We start from the raw sequence: 20,609 nt of genomic DNA on the forward strand, positions 1-20,609 counted from the left end.
CTACAGACCAGACAGAGATGATACAGCTCCATGGACCATACTACAGACCAGACAGAGATGATACAGCTCCATGGACCATACTACAGACCAGACAGAGATGATACAGCTCCATGGACCATACTACAGACCAGACAGAGATGATACAGCTCCATGGACCATACTACAGACCAGACAGAGATGATACAGCTCCATGGACCATACTACAGACCAGACAGAGATGATACAGCTACATGGACCATACTACAGACCAGACAGAGATGATACAGCTACATGGACCATACTACAGACCAGACAGAGATGATACAGCTCCATGGACCATACTACAGACCAGACAGAGATGATACAGCTCCATGGACCATACTACAGACCAGACAGAGATGATACAGCTCCATGGACCATACTACAGACCAGACAGAGATGATACAGCTCCATGGACCATACTACAGACCAGACAGAGATGATACAGCTACAGGGACCATACTACAGACCAGACAGAGATGATACAGCTCCATGGACCATACTACAGACCAGACAGAGATGATACAGCTCCATGGACCATACTACAGACCAGACAGAGATGATACAGCTCCATGGACCATACTACAGACCAGACAGAGATGATACAGCTACAGGGACCATACTACAGACCAGACAGAGATGATACAGCTCCATGGACCATACTACAGACCAGACAGAGATGATACAGCTCCATGGACCATACTACAGACCAGACAGAGATGATACAGCTCCATGGACCATACTACAGACCAGACAGAGATGATACAGCTCCATGGACCATACTACAGACCAGACAGAGATGATACAGCTCCATGGACCATACTACAGACCAGACAGAGATGATACAGCTACAGGGACCATACTACAGACCAGACAGAGATGATACAGCTCCATGGACCATACTACAGACCAGACAGAGATGATACAGCTCCATGGACCATACTACAGACCAGACAGAGATGATACAGCTCCATGGACCATACTACAGACCAGACAGAGATGATACAGCTACAGGGACCATACTACAGACCAGACAGAGATGATACAGCTCCATGGACCATACTACAGACCAGACAGAGATGATACAGCTCCAGGGACCATACTACAGACCAGACAGAGATGATACAGCTCCATGGACCATACTACAGACCAGACAGAGATGATACAGCTCCATGGACCATACTACAGACCAGACAGAGATGATACAGCTCCATGGACCATACTACAGACCAGACAGAGATGATACAGCTCCATGGACCATACTACAGACCAGACAGAGATGATACAGCTACATGGACCATACTACAGACCAGACAGAGATGATACAGCTACATGGACCATACTACAGACCAGACAGAGATGATACAGCTCCATGGACCATACTACAGACCAGACAGAGATGATACAGCTCCATGGACCATACTACAGACCAGACAGAGATGATACAGCTACAGGGACCATACTACAGACCAGACAGAGATGATACAGCTCCATGGACCATACTACAGACCAGACAGAGATGATACAGCTCCATGGACCATACTACAGACCAGACAGAGATGATACAGCTCCATGGACCATACTACAGACCAGACAGAGATGATACAGCTCCATGGACCATACTACAGACCAGACAGAGATGATACAGCTCCATGGACCATACTACAGACCAGACAGAGATGATACAGCTCCATGGACCATACTACAGACCAGACAGAGATGATACAGCTCCATGGACCATACTACAGACCAGACAGAGATGATACAGCTACAGGGACCATACTACAGACCAGACAGAGATGATACAGCTCCATGGACCATACTACAGACCAGACAGAGATGATACAGCTCCATGGACCATACTACAGACCAGACAGAGATGATACAGCTCCATGGACCATACTACAGACCAGACAGAGATGATACAGCTACAGGGACCATACTACAGACCAGACAGAGATGATACAGCTCCATGGACCATACTACAGACCAGACAGAGATGATACAGCTCCATGGACCATACTACAGACCAGACAGAGATGATACAGCTCCATGGACCATACTACAGACCAGACAGAGATGATACAGCTCCATGGACCATACTACAGACCAGACAGAGATGATACAGCTCCATGGACCATACTACAGACCAGACAGAGATGATACAGCTACAGGGACCATACTACAGACCAGACAGAGATGATACAGCTCCATGGACCATACTACAGACCAGACAGAGATGATACAGCTCCATGGACCATACTACAGACCAGACAGAGATGATACAGCTCCATGGACCATACTACAGACCAGACAGAGATGATACAGCTACAGGGACCATACTACAGACCAGACAGAGATGATACAGCTCCATGGACCATACTACAGACCAGACAGAGATGATACAGCTCCAGGGACCATACTACAGACCAGACAGAGATGATACAGCTCCATGGACCATACTACAGACCAGACAGAGATGATACAGCTCCATGGACCATACTACAGACCAGACAGAGATGATACAGCTCCATGGACCATACTACAGACCAGACAGAGATGATACAGCTCCATGGACCATACTACAGACCAGACAGAGATGATACAGCTACATGGACCATACTACAGACCAGACAGAGATGATACAGCTACATGGACCATACTACAGACCAGACAGAGATGATACAGCTCCATGGACCATACTACAGACCAGACAGAGATGATACAGCTCCATGGACCATACTACAGACCAGACAGAGATGATACAGCTACAGGGACCATACTACAGACCAGACAGAGATGATACAGCTCCATGGACCATACTACAGACCAGACAGAGATGATACAGCTCCATGGACCATACTACAGACCAGACAGAGATGATACAGCTCCATGGACCATACTACAGACCAGACAGAGATGATACAGCTACAGGGACCATACTACAGACCAGACAGAGATGATACAGCTCCATGGACCATACTACAGACCAGACAGAGATGATACAGCTCCATGGATCATACTACAGACCAGACAGAGATGATACAGCTCCATGGACCATACTACAGACCAGACAGAGATGATACAGCTCCATGGACCATACTACAGACCAGACAGAGATGATACAGCTCCATGGACCATACTACAGACCAGACAGAGATGATACAGCTCCATGGACCATACTACAGACCAGACAGAGATGATACAGCTCCATGGACCATACTACAGACCAGACAGAGATGATACAGCTCCATGGACCATACTACAGACCAGACAGAGATGATACAGCTACAGGGACCATACTACAGACCAGACAGAGATGATACAGCTCCATGGACCATACTACAGACCAGACAGAGATGATACAGCTACATGGACCATACTACAGAGTACAGTACACACTTCTAGGAGTATTACCATGCAGACTGTAGTAAAACCTAAACACCTCAACAATAGTTGTGTGGAGTGATCCCCTGGAATCCATCAGGCCCCTCTTGGAGTGATCCCCTGGAATCCATCAGGCCCCTCTAGGAGTGTAGACTGCAGCAGACAGACTCTCAGAGAATTAATCACTATCTAAAACTTGAAAAGTTTTTTTTTTCTCTCTGTTAAATATCTATAATATATATTAATAGCTATAATATATTTCAATGTGGGCATGGTCCAGTAAATGTAAATAAAGATAAAACTGCACATTTAATCAAGATTGGTAAATTGTTTTGTTTGCTTTTCAAGTTTAACCAAATAAAGCACCTTGTGAAGACAGCTTTGTGTTTGAGCGACATCATCAACAAAGTTTCTGATATCAGGGAATGCAAATGTGAGCGACCCTGTTGATGTCTATTTGCATCTCATTAGGCTGAAGGATATTTAAATGGTGGTTTCACTACATCACTCTAAACATGACGTTGGTTTAGAGCTCACAGCTTTCTGGTTGCTGTCCAGCATGGCAGGCAGTCAGGTAGGTAGGTAGGGAAGCAGGCAGGCAGGCAGACACAGGTGGGCAGGGAGGGAGGCAGGTAGGGAGGTAGGGAGGTACAGTTGAAGTCGGAAGTTTACATACACCTTAGCCAAATACAACTCAGTCTTTCACAATTCCTGACATTTAATCCTAGTAAAAATTCCCTGTTTTAGGTCAGTTAGGATCACCACTTTATTTTAAGAATGTGAAATGTCAGAATAATAGTAGAGAGAATTATTTATTTAAGCTTTTATTTCTTTCATCACATTCCCAGTGGGTCAGAAGTTTACATACACTCAATTAGTATTTGGTAGAATTGCCTTTACATTTTTTAACTTGGGTCAAACGTTTCGGGTAGCCTTCCACAAGCTTCCTGAGTCAGGTTTATAGGCCTCCTTGCTCGCACACATTTTTCAGTTCTGCCCACACATCTTCTATAGGATTGAGGTCAGGGCTTTGTGATGGCCACTCCAATACCTTGACTTTGTTGTCCTTAAGCCATTTTGCCACAACTTTGGAAGTATGGTTGGGGTCATTGTCCATTTGGAAGACCCATTTCCGACCAAGCTTTAACTTCCTGATGTCTTGAGATGTTGCTTCAATATATCCACATAAGTTTCCTTCCTCATGATGCCATCTATTTTGTCAAGTGCACCAGTCCCTCCTGCAGCAAAGCACCCCCACAGCATGATGCACCCCCCCTTTTTCCTCCAAACATAACGATGGTCATTATGGCCAAACAGTTCTATTTTTGTTTCATCAGACCAGAGGACATTTCTCCAAAAAGTACAATCTTTGTACCCATGTGCAGTTGCAAACCGTAGTCTGGCTTTTTTATGGCGGTTTTGGAGCAGTGGCTTCTTCCTTGCTGAGCAGCCTTTCAAGTTATGTCGATATAGGACTCGTTTTACTGTGGATATAGATATTTTTGTACCTGTTTCCTCCAGCATCTTCACAAGGTCCTTTGCTGTTGTTCTGGGATTGATTTGCACTTTTCGGACCAAAGTACGTTAATCTCTAGGAGACAGAATGCGTCTCCATCCTGAGCGGTATGACGGCTGCGTGGTCCCATGGTGTTTATACTTGCATACTATTGTTTGTTCAAATGAACTTGGTACCTTCAGGCGTTTGGAAATTGTTCCCAAGGATGAACCAGACTATTTTCTGAGGACTTGGCTGATTTCTTTTGATTTTCCCATGATGTCAAGCAAAAAGGCACTGAGTTTGAAGGTAGACCTTGAAATACATCCACAGTAACACCTCCAAATGACTCAAATGATGTCAATTAGCCTATCAGAAGCTTCTAAAGCCATGACATCAAGTTCTGGAATTTTCCAAGCTGTTTAAAGGCACAGTCAACTTAGTGTATGTAAACTTCTGACCCACTGGAATTGTGATACAGTGAATTATAAGTGAAATAATCTGTCTGTAAACAATTGTTGGAAAAGGGGAGGGAGGGAAGGGAGGGAGGGAGGGAGACACAGGTGGGAAGGAAGTTAAGGAGGCAGGTAGCTTAGTGGTTAAGAGCGATGTGCCAGTAACCGAAAGGTCGCTGGTTCTAATCCCCGAGCCGACTAGGTGAAAATCTGTCGATGTGCCCTTGAGCAAGGCACTTAACCCTAATTGCTCCTGTAAGTCGCTCTGGATAAGAGCGCCTGCTAAATGACAAAAAAAAAGGAGGCTGCAGCTGGACTAACTGACAGGCTGTTTATGGTGTTGTTACTACTTGTTGTAATTGGGGATATTCCCTAGTGTGTGCCCAACTCTATTGTATTGTTGTCTCTTGCACTTTGTGCTATTGTCTGTGCCCAATAATGTTTGTACCATGTCTTGTGCTGCTACCATGTTGTGTTGCTACCATGTTGTTTTCATGTTGGGTTGTTTTCATGTTGGGTTGCTACCTTGCTGTGTTGTCGTGTCGCTGCCATGCTATGTTGTTGTCTTAGGTCTCTCTTTATGTAGTGTTGTGGTGTCTCTTTTGTTGTGATGTGTTTTGGTCCTATATTATATATATATATATAGTCCCGTGTAGCTCAGTAGGTAGAGCATGGCGCTTGCAACACCAGGGTTGTGGGTTTGATTCCCACGGGGGACCAGTATGAAAAAAATTATAATTATGCACTCACTAACTGTAAGTCGCTCTAGATAAAAGCGTCTGCTAAATGACAAAAATGTAGAATATATATATTTATTAATTTTTTTAATCACAGCCCCCGTCTCCGCAGGAGGCCTTTTGCCTTTTGGTAGGCTGTCATTGTAAATACGAAATTATTCTTAACTGACTTGCCTAGTTAAATAAGTTTAAATAAAATAAATACAAAATAAAACTCTTGAGACTGAAGTTCCAGGTAAATGTTAGCCACTGCTGCCCTCTAGTGGTTTTATGTGGTAGAGCAGCTATACTGTAATTTCACTTCCAACTAATCTTTGCTCATCTAGATGGTCACTGGTTCGCTGTCTCTATGGGTCTATCTATCAACCTCTATTTTAGGGCCAGGAGTTAACCCTAATCAGGTCATCAACATGTAATCTACACACAGTGACTGGTTTGCTCTCTATAGCAGGCCTCTATCCTGGCTCTAGATATTCTCTCAGATCTGTTTTTCTATTAATTTAACACATGACCAGATAATCTACAGTAGGCCTACTATGACGTTGTTCTGGCATGTTAACCAGTTGACACATTATCACATTAATTTCCTCAATCAAATATTTGAATGTTGGGATATGTAGGCTTACAACTACAAACACAAACAGAAGGATGTAAAGACTTAAATATAATTATCAGGGGCTTTTGCAATGCTACATGCACAGCTCATTCTGCAAAGTCAAGGAAAAGACAAACCTACACAGCCTGTGTGACTAGGGAATGATGTGGCTGGAGAGGAGCACGTTTTCCATTTAATTTCGTTGTTTGATGTATTCGTTTTGCATGTAAATGTTTTGTAACATCACGTTAGAAACTTTGTCGGGGCTGGCACGGTAATAACGCACGAAAACACTTTTTTAGTTCTTAGTGATTTCTGAACATTAGTCCCGCCCTACAACGGAGAAAGTAATAATTGATGTATTCTTCGTCCAATCATTTTACAGTTTGGTGGCATTTCCTGTAGTCTTGGCCAATCAAAAGAGTCTGAACTTGAAGATGTCAGCAAAACACAGGGGGCGGGACCGTATAGATTGGGGTCATATTTTAAAGCAGCAATATCTTTTATTTTTATTAGACTGAATTCCGTTTAGTCTGCCGTAAGGTAAATTGAGTTTAAGTTCATTGTATTTGACAAATAGTTATACCGAATGTTTATGGACCGTTACATTGCTAGCTAGCTTGTTGTTAGTAGGATACAGTACATTTGATTTGAAGTTGGTGGCGTGTTTTTGCTAGCTAGCTAACTTAGCTAGCTACTGTTAACTACCGTTAGCCATCGTAGTTCAATTGGAACTATTCGTTCTGTTGAATTATCCGTTTTTATATCATGAGTTGGGGTTTAAAAAAAACAGCTTCCTAATCCCTAATAAATGTAATTTATTCTGCGTGATCACATTTCACATGTCAACTTTTATTTCCCGAAACTGACGGTTTATTTAGGTTGATAGCAACGACCACCATGTTAGAAGTTTAGCAGAGAAACAGTTCCATTCAGGGAAGGCATGATTCAATCAGCGCTGCTCGTCTCTCCCAAAAACGATGCCTAACATCTGTAGACGATTTGATACATCGTATCGAGAACGCAAACACTTTGCCATCATTTCATGCATCCGCTTATTTTCATAGACACTTTTTAGCGAGATGACTGACAATAATTAAATAACTAGCTACGTTGCAACAGCGTTGACAGACCTGCAGAAGTTGAGGCCTGCTTTCAGATGACATTTTTGGTCAGGAAATGACAGCTCAGTCGACCATCGTCGTGTTCAGCATGTGATAAAAACATACCGTTAGCTTCTCCATTGTCTTGTGGAAAGCCTCTACATTGTTTGGGTGACTTAGACGTATACGTGCTTTGGTTGGCTTCACTAAGCTACTAAACAAAGCTATTTTGGTTGAAATTGGCGAAACTAGGCGGCATTAATGCTCACACATTCGATAATCCAGTTACTTGGCTAATATGCGTAGCTACAGTAAAACAAATAAAGATATTTAGCTAAATACACATTCCCTTGATATTTCTGAAACCCTTCCACTTGGCCCGTGTTGACAGATCAGCCAGCTGGGAGGAGGCGTGTTGGGTCGGGTCGGGTTAGGTTAGGTTAGGTCGGGTTAGGTCAGGTTAGGACATGTAGACGCTCCTCTACTCTGCTTCGGCTGTTCCAAACCCTTTGGTTTTATCACATGGAAATTCCACGATAACACAATGCAGTAAACAAAAACCAATGATTGAAAGTTATACAAACCATACAACTGTATGCACAAGGACAACTTTTAACCATTTCCAGTGCACGTTTGACAAAAATAATATGACATTTAGCAGACTTTTTTATCCAAAGCGACTTACAGTCGTGTGCATACATTTTTACGTATGGGTGGTCCCGGGGATCGAACCCACTACCCTGGCGTTACAAGCGCCATGCTCTACCAATTAAGCTACAAAGGACCTACAGAAAACACATTTACTTGAAGAACTTTGGGCTGGGGCTTGGTCTGACCCCAAACTACTACATGGGGTCAGTTCAGTTCCATTAAACGTTTGCTACCTTGCGTTACGGTTTGTACTTAACTACTAATTTCCCTAAAATGTTCTTCAACGTTCTTGAACAGACTTTGAGGTACATTTGCTCCATTTCATTTGGTAACAGAATAATGGCACAACTTTTAACATTGGAAATTGTTGAAGGTAATCCTTGTGCATAGAGTTGTATGGTTTGTATAACGTTGCAATCATTGTTTTTTGTTTGACATACATTTTTAAGAGAAACATCTGAGTCTCAGCATCATTCTGTTACTGTGGAATTGCCCCACACAGTTTAGCCGTATCATCTAAAAATGACCTAATTTATTTTATTCTAAATACTCATCCTATGACGTGTAGTCACCTATGTTGATTTATAGCCTATTATATGATGTATATTCCCAGTTACCAATAATGAATAGTGTCTGAAATATCTCAAGCTTACAGAAGGTAAGAACCATGCGTAGTTTATCAGACTAAAGTTCCTCCTACTCTCCAGTGTAGTAGAGACAGCCAGCCAGTAGATCTGTAGATGTCCACCCCTACGGAGCAGGCGGGTGGTATGTCCCAGTCCCACCCGGGTCCCTCTCCATGCCCTGGCCGGTCCCCAGGACCAGGCCCCTCCCCTGGCTCCGGACCCCCCAGCCTACAGGGGCAGGGGGCTGGGGACTACCTTCAGGACACCATGCACCCCATGCACCAGGTAACCCTCAACAATGCTGTGGTGGCTGTATGCTACAGTATATCAAATATGCCACATAGATCCTATTGAATGACTATATGTAATTGAATGATATGTGCGTTATGCACTTGACTAAAGGTGAGCCACAGTATCCCCGGTTGATGTGAATGTGTTTCCAGCCAATGGAGGGGGTTGATGAGAAGGGGACGGGAGATGAGACGAACTATGGCCAGATGAAGGGAGTTGGGATGAGGGCGCTACACAGCGGAATGGGTCCTCCACAGAGCCCCCTGGACCAACACAGCAACCAAGGTAACACAGCGACACAGCACAGCACAGCAAATACAGTAATATAGAAATATATATACACTTGAGTGTACAAAGCATTAGGAACACCTTCCTAATATTGAGTTGCACCCCCTTTTGTCTTCAGAACAGCATCAATTTGTCGGGGCATGGACTCTACAAGGTGTCGAAAGCATTCCACATGGATGCTGACCCATGTTGATGCCAATGCTTCCCACAGTTGTGTCAAGTTGGCTGGATGTCATTTGGGTGGTGGACCGTTCTTGATACACACAGGAAACTGTTGAGAGTGAAAAACCCAGCAGCATTGCAGTTCTTGACACTCAAACCGGTGCGCCTGGCACCTACTACCATAACTCGTTCAAAGGCAGGTAAATCTTTTGTCTTGCCCATTCACCCTCTGAATGGCACACACAAACAATCCATGTCTCAACTGTCTCAAGGTTTAAAATCCTTCTTTAACCTGTCTCCTCCCCTTCATCTGCACTGATTGAAGTGGATTTAACAGGTGACATCAATAAGGGATCATAGCTTTCACCTGGATTCACCTGGTCAGTCTGTCATGGAAAGAGCAGGTGTCCTTAATGTTTTGTACAGTCAGTGTGTGTATATATATATATTTTTTTTTACAATTCACGATTTTTTTTATACTGATCTAAAACCGCATAAATCTGCAATGCTTTAGGTTAGAAAAAGGCGGTAAAATGTTGAAGAAAGACCGGACTCAGATGCATGTCTTTGGTTTGTCGCTATGACATTCAGAAGCTCAAAGAAATTGGACTTTCCTTGGGAAGTAATCTAATACAACGTGTGACTTTGTTGCTATCAATTGATCTATTCACTTTCTGTAAAACAGAATATGGATAATTACATTGAGGGTTCATATAAATGATCAGAATAAAACATTTCAGTTCTAGACTTTATTTTCCTCATCCATTAGTATTATAATTAAATATCTAAAATATGTCTTGAGTCTTGTTAAACTATGGAGAATTGCAGGAAATTAGCTTCAAAACAACAATGTTTCTAGGTCCCTCAAATTAAACAAAATCAAGCTGGTGGTGGGGGAGTGACATTTTTCAAATGTGAAAAAGGGAAAAAAGGTTGGCAACCCAACTAAAAGACAATACAAGACATGGTGCACTATTCACATTCACACTGCTCCACCATTACACATGTACAGTATAACATCTAGATTATAATACGCTAAGGATTCTACGCTGCTGGAAGATCTCCTCCTACAATTTGGGGCCAATTTCCTTCATTTTAGGCTCAAAAGAAATGTGTCGTCTTCCCACATGGTATTATCCACTTTATAGTCAGTTTTGTTCTGTATTTTGGTTTAGTTTCCTGGTTTTGTGATTGGAATGCCTAGTATTGCATCATCCTGCCAATACTACCATGACATCACTGAAGACAGGAGTTTTCAAAATTCAAACTGTCATAATTATTGCATCATCATTCTTCCCACGATGACGTCAATCCTGCCCCCTCCAGACCTATAAAAGGGATCCCGGCCCATCTAAAAGTCATCAATCACAATGCCCAGACGATGCAGAACATCCACCAGCCGCCCTGTTCGCAGGCACCGCTGCCCCAGGGTGTCCTGGCATCGCAGGAGAGGTGGCCGCAGGAAGCGTTAGAAAGGCTGTGTAACCTACCTGACCGACTTGCCCCCTCCAGGTTCTCCCTGGTAGTGTAGAGATGTTAAAGTCTGCTTAAATAAAATATGGGCTTTTAACTAAAACTGGTTCTAAAAATGTTAGGCAGTCGAGTTAATAATAGTATGTTAGGGACAGATACAATAAAAATATTGAATCATTGTGTCCCTAACAAATACAAGAAATACATTGAAACATTGGCACATTCAGTCATCAACCGTCAAGTCGGATGCATTGCACCATTATGGCTTAGTTTGTGCTCGTTTGCAGCATATGCCTAAAATCATTTCTTGATCCAACGGTTGGATTCCAACCATCACAAACGGCAAATCATTCATTCATGAACGTTTATAGCTATAACATTGACAGACCGACAATTTAAGAAGAGAATAGACACAGGAATATAAATTGATAGGCTATTAGTTTAAATGTATAATTTTTATAGGATAATTTCAAGATCCAACCATTATAAACGGTAAATAATCTCTATGTAAACTCAGCAAAAAAAGAAACGTCCTCTCACTGTCAACTGCGTTTATTTTCAGCAAACTTAACATGTGTAAATATTTGTATGAACATAACAAGATTCAACAACTGAGACATAAACTGAACAAGTTCCACAGACATGTGATTAACAGAAATTGAATAATGTGTCCCTGAACAAATGGGGGGTCAAAATCAAAAGTAACAGTCAGTATCTGGTGTGGCCACCAGCTGCATTAAGTACTGCAGTGCATCTCCTCCTCATGGACTGCACCAGATTTGCCAGTTCTTGCTGTGAGATGTTACCCCACTTTTCCACCAAGGCACCTGCAAGTTTCCGGACATTTCAGGGGGGAATGGCCCTAGCCCTCACCTTCCGATCCAACAGGTCCCAGACGTGCTCAATGGGATTGAGATCCGGGCTCTTCGCTGGCCATGGCAGAACACTGACATTCCCTTCTTGCAGGATAACGCTCATTTCTTCGACGATAAACGCGAATCCGACCATCACCCCTGGTGAGACAAAACCGCGACTCGTCAGTGAAGAGCACTTTTTGCCAGTCCTGTCTGGTCCAGCGACGGTGGGTTTGTGCCCATAGGCGAAGTTGTTGCTGGTGATGTCTGGTGAGGATCTGCCTTACAACAGGCCTACAAGCCCTCAGTCCAGCCTCTCTCAGCCTATTGCGGACAGTCTGAGCACTGATGGAGGGATTGTGCGTTCCTGGTGTAACTCAGGCAGTTGTTGTTGCCATCCTGTACCTGTCCCGCAGGTGTGATGTTCGGATGTACCGATCCTGTGCAGGTGTTGTTACACGTGGTCTGCCACTGCGAGGACGATCAACTGTCCGTCCTGTCTCCCTGTAGCGCTGTCTTAAGCGTCTCACAGTACAGACATTGCAATTTATTGCCCTGGCCACATCTGCAGTCCTCATGCCTCCTTGCAGCATGCCTAAGGCACGTTCACGCAGATGAGCAGGGACCCTGGGCATCTTTCTTTTGGTGTTTTTCAGAGTCAGTAGAAAGGCCTCTTTAGTGTCCTAAGTTTTCATAACTGTGACCTTAATTGCCTACCGTCTGTAAGCTGTTAGTGTCTTAACGACCGTTCCACAGGTGCATGTTCATTAATTGTTTATGGTTCATTGAACAAGCATGGGAAACAGCCGGTGTCTATTCCACAAGTTACTACCGGCTAAATCGATGACATTAACCTCTACGGGATCGGTGTCCCGTATACGGGACGGTTGAGCTAACGTGCGCTAATGTGATTGGCATGACTGTTGTAAGTAACAGCAAACTTTCCAGGACATAGACATGTCTTATATGGGCAGAAAGCTTACATTCTTGTTAATCTAACTGCACTGTTCAATTTACAGTAGCTATTACAGTGAAAAAATACCATGCTATTGTTTGAGGAGAGTGCACAACAACAAAAAACGTATCACGGCAACTGGTTTGATACATTCACCTCTGAAGGTAAATAATGTACTTACATTCAGTAATAATTTACATTTACATTTTAGCAGACGCTCTTATCCAGAGCGACTTACAGTTAGTGAATACATATTTTTATTTGTATTTTTTTTTTATACTGGCCCCCCGTGGGAATCAAACCCACAACCCTGGCGTTGCAAACGCCATGCTCTATCAACAACGCAGTGCTAACTCTCTCGCTCTGGATAAGAGCGTCTGCTAAATGACGTAAATGTAAATTTAGTTTTCATCAGTGGATAGTTGTATAAACTTGCTGTCTGTCTCTCCGATATTTGCAACATTGTTTCAATATTCAAATTCGATCTCCAGCTGTCCCATAGTAATGAACGTGTCGGGAGTCGGGACGAGACCGGCAGACAGACAGGCATGGAGGCAGCGTTTCTCAGGCAGTCGAAATCACGAATCAGCTGGCATCATTTTTATGGATATATACAAAGAAATGTCAATAGAAAAAAGGTCAAACGAAACGAGGTGCAGCTAGTTTAGTCTTTCCAGCTTCAGTTTGAAGTGATTGCATTAGCTGTGTTGTTGGCTAGCTCCTCTGAACAACAGTGTCCTGATGTGAGCACATTTTCTATGCCAGGCGAAATCACGCCTCATTAGCTCATTGTTATGGATGTATCCAAATAAATGTCACTAGAAAACCGCTTAAACAAATGCAAATGCTGCTACTTTGCTGTTATTCAGGCTGCACCTTTTGACGTGACTGTAAGTTTGCCGTAGTTGGCTAGCTAGCAAGCAAGGGACAAGAACGTTGCCAACCAGTATGGCAATGGAACATTTAGAACGAACGACTGGGTCGCGTCAATAGATACAGAACAAAAAGACTGAATGACTGGGTCGCGTCTCTGGCAACCAAACCGATAGAACGAACGACCAGCCGGCTTGGGTAGCAACCCTAGATTTGTGTCGGGACTATATCTTGTGGAAGGATGAAATAGTATGAATAAATTCATCAAAATAACGTTTTTAATGAAAATATGTCAATCATTATTTGAATATGTTAGTAACCCATTGTATAAAAGTGATAATGCCCTCGAAGCCGGTGTTTGGAGGATATATTGGCATGTGCCAATATATCCTCCAAACACTGTCTTCTCTGGCATTACCACTTAAGTGATGAAGGGCCTTCTATGGTGCATGGCAGGCCAGTAACTTTTGCAAATGATTTTACTGTGCCCGGTCGCACATAGACTGTTATGGCCACACAAGGTACCACCGGTGGATTCTAAATGAGCCCCAGTTCTGTATGAAATCAATATGTGAACGTAGGATGACAGTGAGCAAAATAACCATAGACAGGAAGTTGACAATGGTTTATTAATAGGCATAAATACATTGTATTTCTATGGTTGTAGTCCTCAAAGGTTGAATTGCATTGAATCAAATGAATCAGATCCAATGATTTACCACCTGTAGGGCGGGGTGGCGCTAGTGGACAATATTACAACAACACAATATTATCATGTGTGGGTGTATTCACAGTCTGTGTTGTGCTGTGAGGTGTTGTTTTAGACAGTTTGGTGTTTTCAACACATCAATACCTCTCACAAGGACAAGTAGTGATGCAGTCAATCTCTCCTCTACTTGGAGCCAGGAAAGATTGACATGCATGTTATTGATATTAGCTCTCTGTGTACATTTAAGGGGCAGCCGTTCTGCTCTGTTCTGGTCCAACTGTAATTTACCGATGTTCGTCTTTATGGAACTTGACCATATAACTGGGCAGTAGTCCAGGTGTGATAAAACTAAGGCCTGTAGGACTTGTTTCATTGATTGCGATGTCAAGAAAGCAGAGCAGCACATTATTACAGACAAACTCCTCCATATTTTAGCAACCTTTGCATCAACATGTTTTGACCATGACAGTTTACAATCCAGGGTTACCCCAAGCAGTTTAGTCTCCTCAATTTGCTCAATTGCCTCATTTACTATCACCAACACATTGATCCACGTCCTTATTTATATTTGACATTTTTTACATTTTAGTCATTTAGCAGACGCTCTTATCCAGAGCGACTTACAGTTAGTGAGTGCATACATTTTCATACATTTTTCATACTGGCCCCCCGTGGGAAACGAATCCACATGCTCTACCAACTGAGCTACACTGGGCTATTTTCTAATATTTATACAGTGGGGAAAAAATGTATTTAGTCAGCCACCAATTGTGCAAGTTCTCCCACTTAAAAATATGAGAGAGGCCTGTAATTTTCTGGATTTTTTTTTCTCATTTTGTCTGTCATAGTTGACGTGAACCTATGATGAAAATTACAGGCCTCTCTCATCTTTTTAAGTGGGAGAACTTGCACAATTGGTGGCTGACTAAATACTTTTTTTCCCCACTGTACATACCTGATGTATAATCTATAACACACATACCTGATGTATAATCTATATCATACATACCTGATGTATAATCTATATCACACATACCTGATGTATAATCTATAACACACATACCTGATGTATAATCTATAACATACATACCTGATGTATAATCTATAACACACATACCTGATGTATAATCTATAACATACATACCTGATGTATAATCTATAACACACATACCTGATGTATAATCTATAGCACACATACCTGATGTATAATCTATAACACACATACCTGATGTATAATCTATAGCACACATACCTGATGTATAATCTATAACACACATACCTGATGTATAATCTATAACACACATACCTGATGTATAATCTATAACACACATACCTGATGTATAATCTATAACACACATACCTGATGTATAATCTATAACACACATACCTGATGTATAATCTATAACACACATACCTGATGTATAATCTATAACACACATACCTGATGTATAATCTATAACACACATACCTGATGTATAATCTATAACATACATACCTGATGTATAATCTATAACACACATACCTGATGTATAATCTATAACACACATACCTGATGTATAATCTATAACACACATACCTGATGTATAATCTATAACACACATACCTGATGTATAATCTATAACACACATACCTGATGTATAATCTATAACACACATACCTGATGTATAATCTATAACACACATACCTGATGTATAATCTATAACACACATACCTGATGTATAATCTTTAGCATACATACCTGATGTTATAGATGTATAATCTATAACACACATACCTGATGTATAATCTATAACACACATACCTGATGTATAATCTATAACACACATACCTGATGTATAATCTATAACACACATACCTGATGTATAATCTATAACACACATACCTGATGTATAATCTATAACATACATACCTGATGTATAATCTATAACACACATACCTGATGTATAATCTATAACACACATACCTGATGTATAATCTATAACATACATACCTGATGTATAATCTATAACATACATACCTGATGTATAATCTATAACATACATTCCTGATGTATAATCTATAACACATATACCTGATGTATAATCTATAACACACATACCTGATGTATAATCTATAACACACATACCTGATGTATAATCTATAACACACATACCTGATGTATAATCTATAACACACATACCTGATGTATAATCTATAACACACATACCTGATGCATAATCTATAACACACATACCTGATGCATAATCTATAACACACATACCTGATGTATAATCTATAACACACATACCTGATGTATAATCTATAACATACATACCTGATGTATAATCTATAACACACATACCTGATGTATAATCTATAACATACATACCTGATGTATAATCTATAACATACATACCTGATGTATAATCTATAACACACATACCTGATGTATAATCTATAACATACATACCTGATGTATAATCTATAACACACATACCTGATGTATAATCTTTAGCATACATTCCTGATGTATAATCTATAACACACATACCTGATGTTATAGATGTATAATCTATAACACACATACCTGATGTATAATCTATAACACACATACCTGATGTATAATCTATAACACACATACCTGATGTATAATCTATAACATACATACCTGATGTATAATCTATAACATACATACCTGATGTATAATCTATAACACACATACCTGATGTATAATCTATAACATACATACCTGATGTATAATCTATAACACACATACCTGATGTATAATCTTTAGCATACATACCTGATGTATAATCTATAACACACATACCTGATGTTATAGATGTATAATCTATAACACACATACCTGATGTATAATCTATAACATACATACCTGATGTATAATCTATAACACACATACCTGATGTATAATCTATAACACACATACCTGATGTATAATCTATAACACACATACCTGATCTGATGTGTAATCTATAACACACATACCTGATGTATAATCTATAACACACTTACCTGATGTATAATCTATAACACACATACCTGATGTATAATCTATAACACACATACCTGATGTATAATCTATAACACACATACCTGATGTATAATCTATAACACACATACCTGATGTATAATCTATAACACACATACCTGATGTATAATCTATAACACACATACCTGATGTATAATCTATAACACACATACCTGATGTATAATCTATAACATACATACCTGATGTATAATCTATAACATACATACCTGATGTATAATCTATAACACACATACCTGATGTATAATCTATAACACACATACCTAATGTATAATCTATAACACACATACCTGATGTATAATCTATAACATACATACCTGATGTATAATCTATAACACACATACCTGATGTATAATCTATAGCACACATACCTGATGTATAATCTATAACACACATACCTGATGCATAATCTATAACATACAGACCTGATGTATAATCTATAACACACATACCTGATGTATAATCTATAACATACATACCTGATGTATAATCTATAACACACATACCTGATGTATAATCTATAACATACATACCTGATGTATAATCTATAACACACATACCTGATGTATAATCTATAACACAGATGTATAATCTATAACATACATACCTGATGTATAATCTATAACACACATACCTGATGTATAATCTATAACACACATACCTGATGTATAATCTATAACACACATACCTGATGTATAATCTATAACATACATACCTGATGTATAATCTATAGCACACATACCTGATGTATAATCTATAACATACATACCTGATGTATAATCTATAACACACATACCTGATGTATAATCTATAACACACATACCTGATGTATAATCTATAACATACAGACCTGATGTATAATCTATAACACACATACCTGATGTATAATCTATAACACACATACCTGATGTATAATCTATAACACACATACCTGATGTATAATCTATAACACACATACCTGATGTATAATCTATAACACACATACCTGATGTATAATCTATAACACACATACCTGATGTATAATCTATAACACACATACCTGATGTATAATCTATAACACACATACCTGATGTATAATCTTTAGCATACATACCTGATGTATAATCTATAACATACATACCTGATGTATAATCTATAACACACATACCTGACGTATAATCTTTAGCATACATACCTGATGTATAATCTATAACACACATTCCTGATGTATAATCTATAACACACATACCTGATGTATAATCTTTAGCATACATACCTGATGTATAATCTATAACATACATACCTGATGTTATAGATGTGTAATCTATAACACACATACCTGATGTATAATCTATAACATACATACCTGATGTATAATCTATAACACACATACCTGATGTATAATCTATAACATACATACCTGATGTATAATCTATAACACACATACCTGATGTATAATCTATAACACACATACCTGATGTATAATCTATAACACACATACCTGATGTATAATCTATAACATACATACCTGATGTATAATCTATAACATACATACCTGATGTATAATCTATAACATACATACCTGATGTATAATCTATAACACACATACCTGATGTATAATCTATAACATACATACCTGATGTATAATCTATAACATACATACCTGATGTATAATCTATAACATACATACCTGATGTATAATCTATAACATACATACCTGATGTATAATCTATAACACACATACCTGATGTATAATCTATAACACACATACCTGATGTATAATCTATAACACACATACCTGATGTATAATCTATAACACACATACCTGATGTATAATCTATAACATACATACCTGATGTATAATCTATAACATACATACCTGATGTATAATCTATAACACACATACCTGATGTATAATCTATAGCACACATACCTGATGTATAATCTATAACACACATACCTGATGCATAATCTATAACATACAGACCTGATGTATAATCTATAACACACATACCTGATGTATAATCTATAACATACATACCTGATGTATAATCTATAACACACATACCTGATGTATAATCTATAACATACATACCTGATGTATAATCTATAACACACATACCTGATGTATAATCTATAACACAGATGTATAATCTATAACATACATACCTGATGTATAATCTATAACACACATACCTGATGTATAATCTATAACACACATACCTGATGTATAATCTATAACACACATACCTGATGTATAATCTATAGCACACATACCTGATGTATAATCTATAACATACATACCTGATGTATAATCTATAACACACATACCTGATGTATAATCTATAACACACATACCTGATGTATAATCTATAACATACAGACCTGATGTATAATCTATAACACACATACCTGATGTATAATCTATAACACACATACCTGATGTATAATCTATAACACACATACCTGATGTATAATCTATAACATACATACCTGATGTATAATCTATAACACACATACCTGATGTATAATCTATAACACACATACCTGATGTATAATCTATAACACACATACCTGATGTATAATCTATAACACACATACCTGATGTATAATCTTTAGCATACATACCTGATGTATAATCTATAACATACATACCTGATGTATAATCTATAACACACATACCTGACGTATAATCTTTAGCATACATACCTGATGTATAATCTATAACACACATTCCTGATGTATAATCTATAACACACATACCTGATGTATAATCTTTAGCATACATACCTGATGTATAATCTATAACATACATACCTGATGTTATAGATGTGTAATCTATAACACACATACCTGATGTATAATCTATAACATACATACCTGATGTATAATCTATAACACACATACCTGAT

At 39.5% G+C, this 20,609-nt stretch overlaps 1 protein-coding gene across 1 annotated transcript in view; it reads left to right on the forward strand.

Annotated features, from left to right (window-relative positions):
- Positions 1 to 7,137: 7,137 nt before the first annotated feature.
- smarca2 (SWI/SNF related BAF chromatin remodeling complex subunit ATPase 2) overlaps positions 7,138 to 20,609 on the forward strand; it is a gene marked incomplete at its 3' end in the record, with an annotated part of 187,846 nt that continues 174,374 nt past the window's right edge. The window contains exons 1-3 of the mRNA XM_084180431.1: positions 7,138 to 7,230; positions 9,149 to 9,352; positions 9,511 to 9,643. Coding sequence (XP_084036557.1) covers positions 9,182 to 9,352; positions 9,511 to 9,643 — 304 coding nt within the window. The 5' untranslated portion in view covers positions 7,138 to 7,230; positions 9,149 to 9,181. The remainder of the gene's footprint in view (positions 7,231 to 9,148; positions 9,353 to 9,510; positions 9,644 to 20,609) is intronic.

This window comes from Coregonus lavaretus (assembly GCF_964263955.1).
Source record: "Coregonus lavaretus genome assembly, chromosome: 17".
NCBI lineage: Eukaryota > Metazoa > Chordata > Actinopteri > Salmoniformes > Salmonidae > Coregonus > Coregonus lavaretus.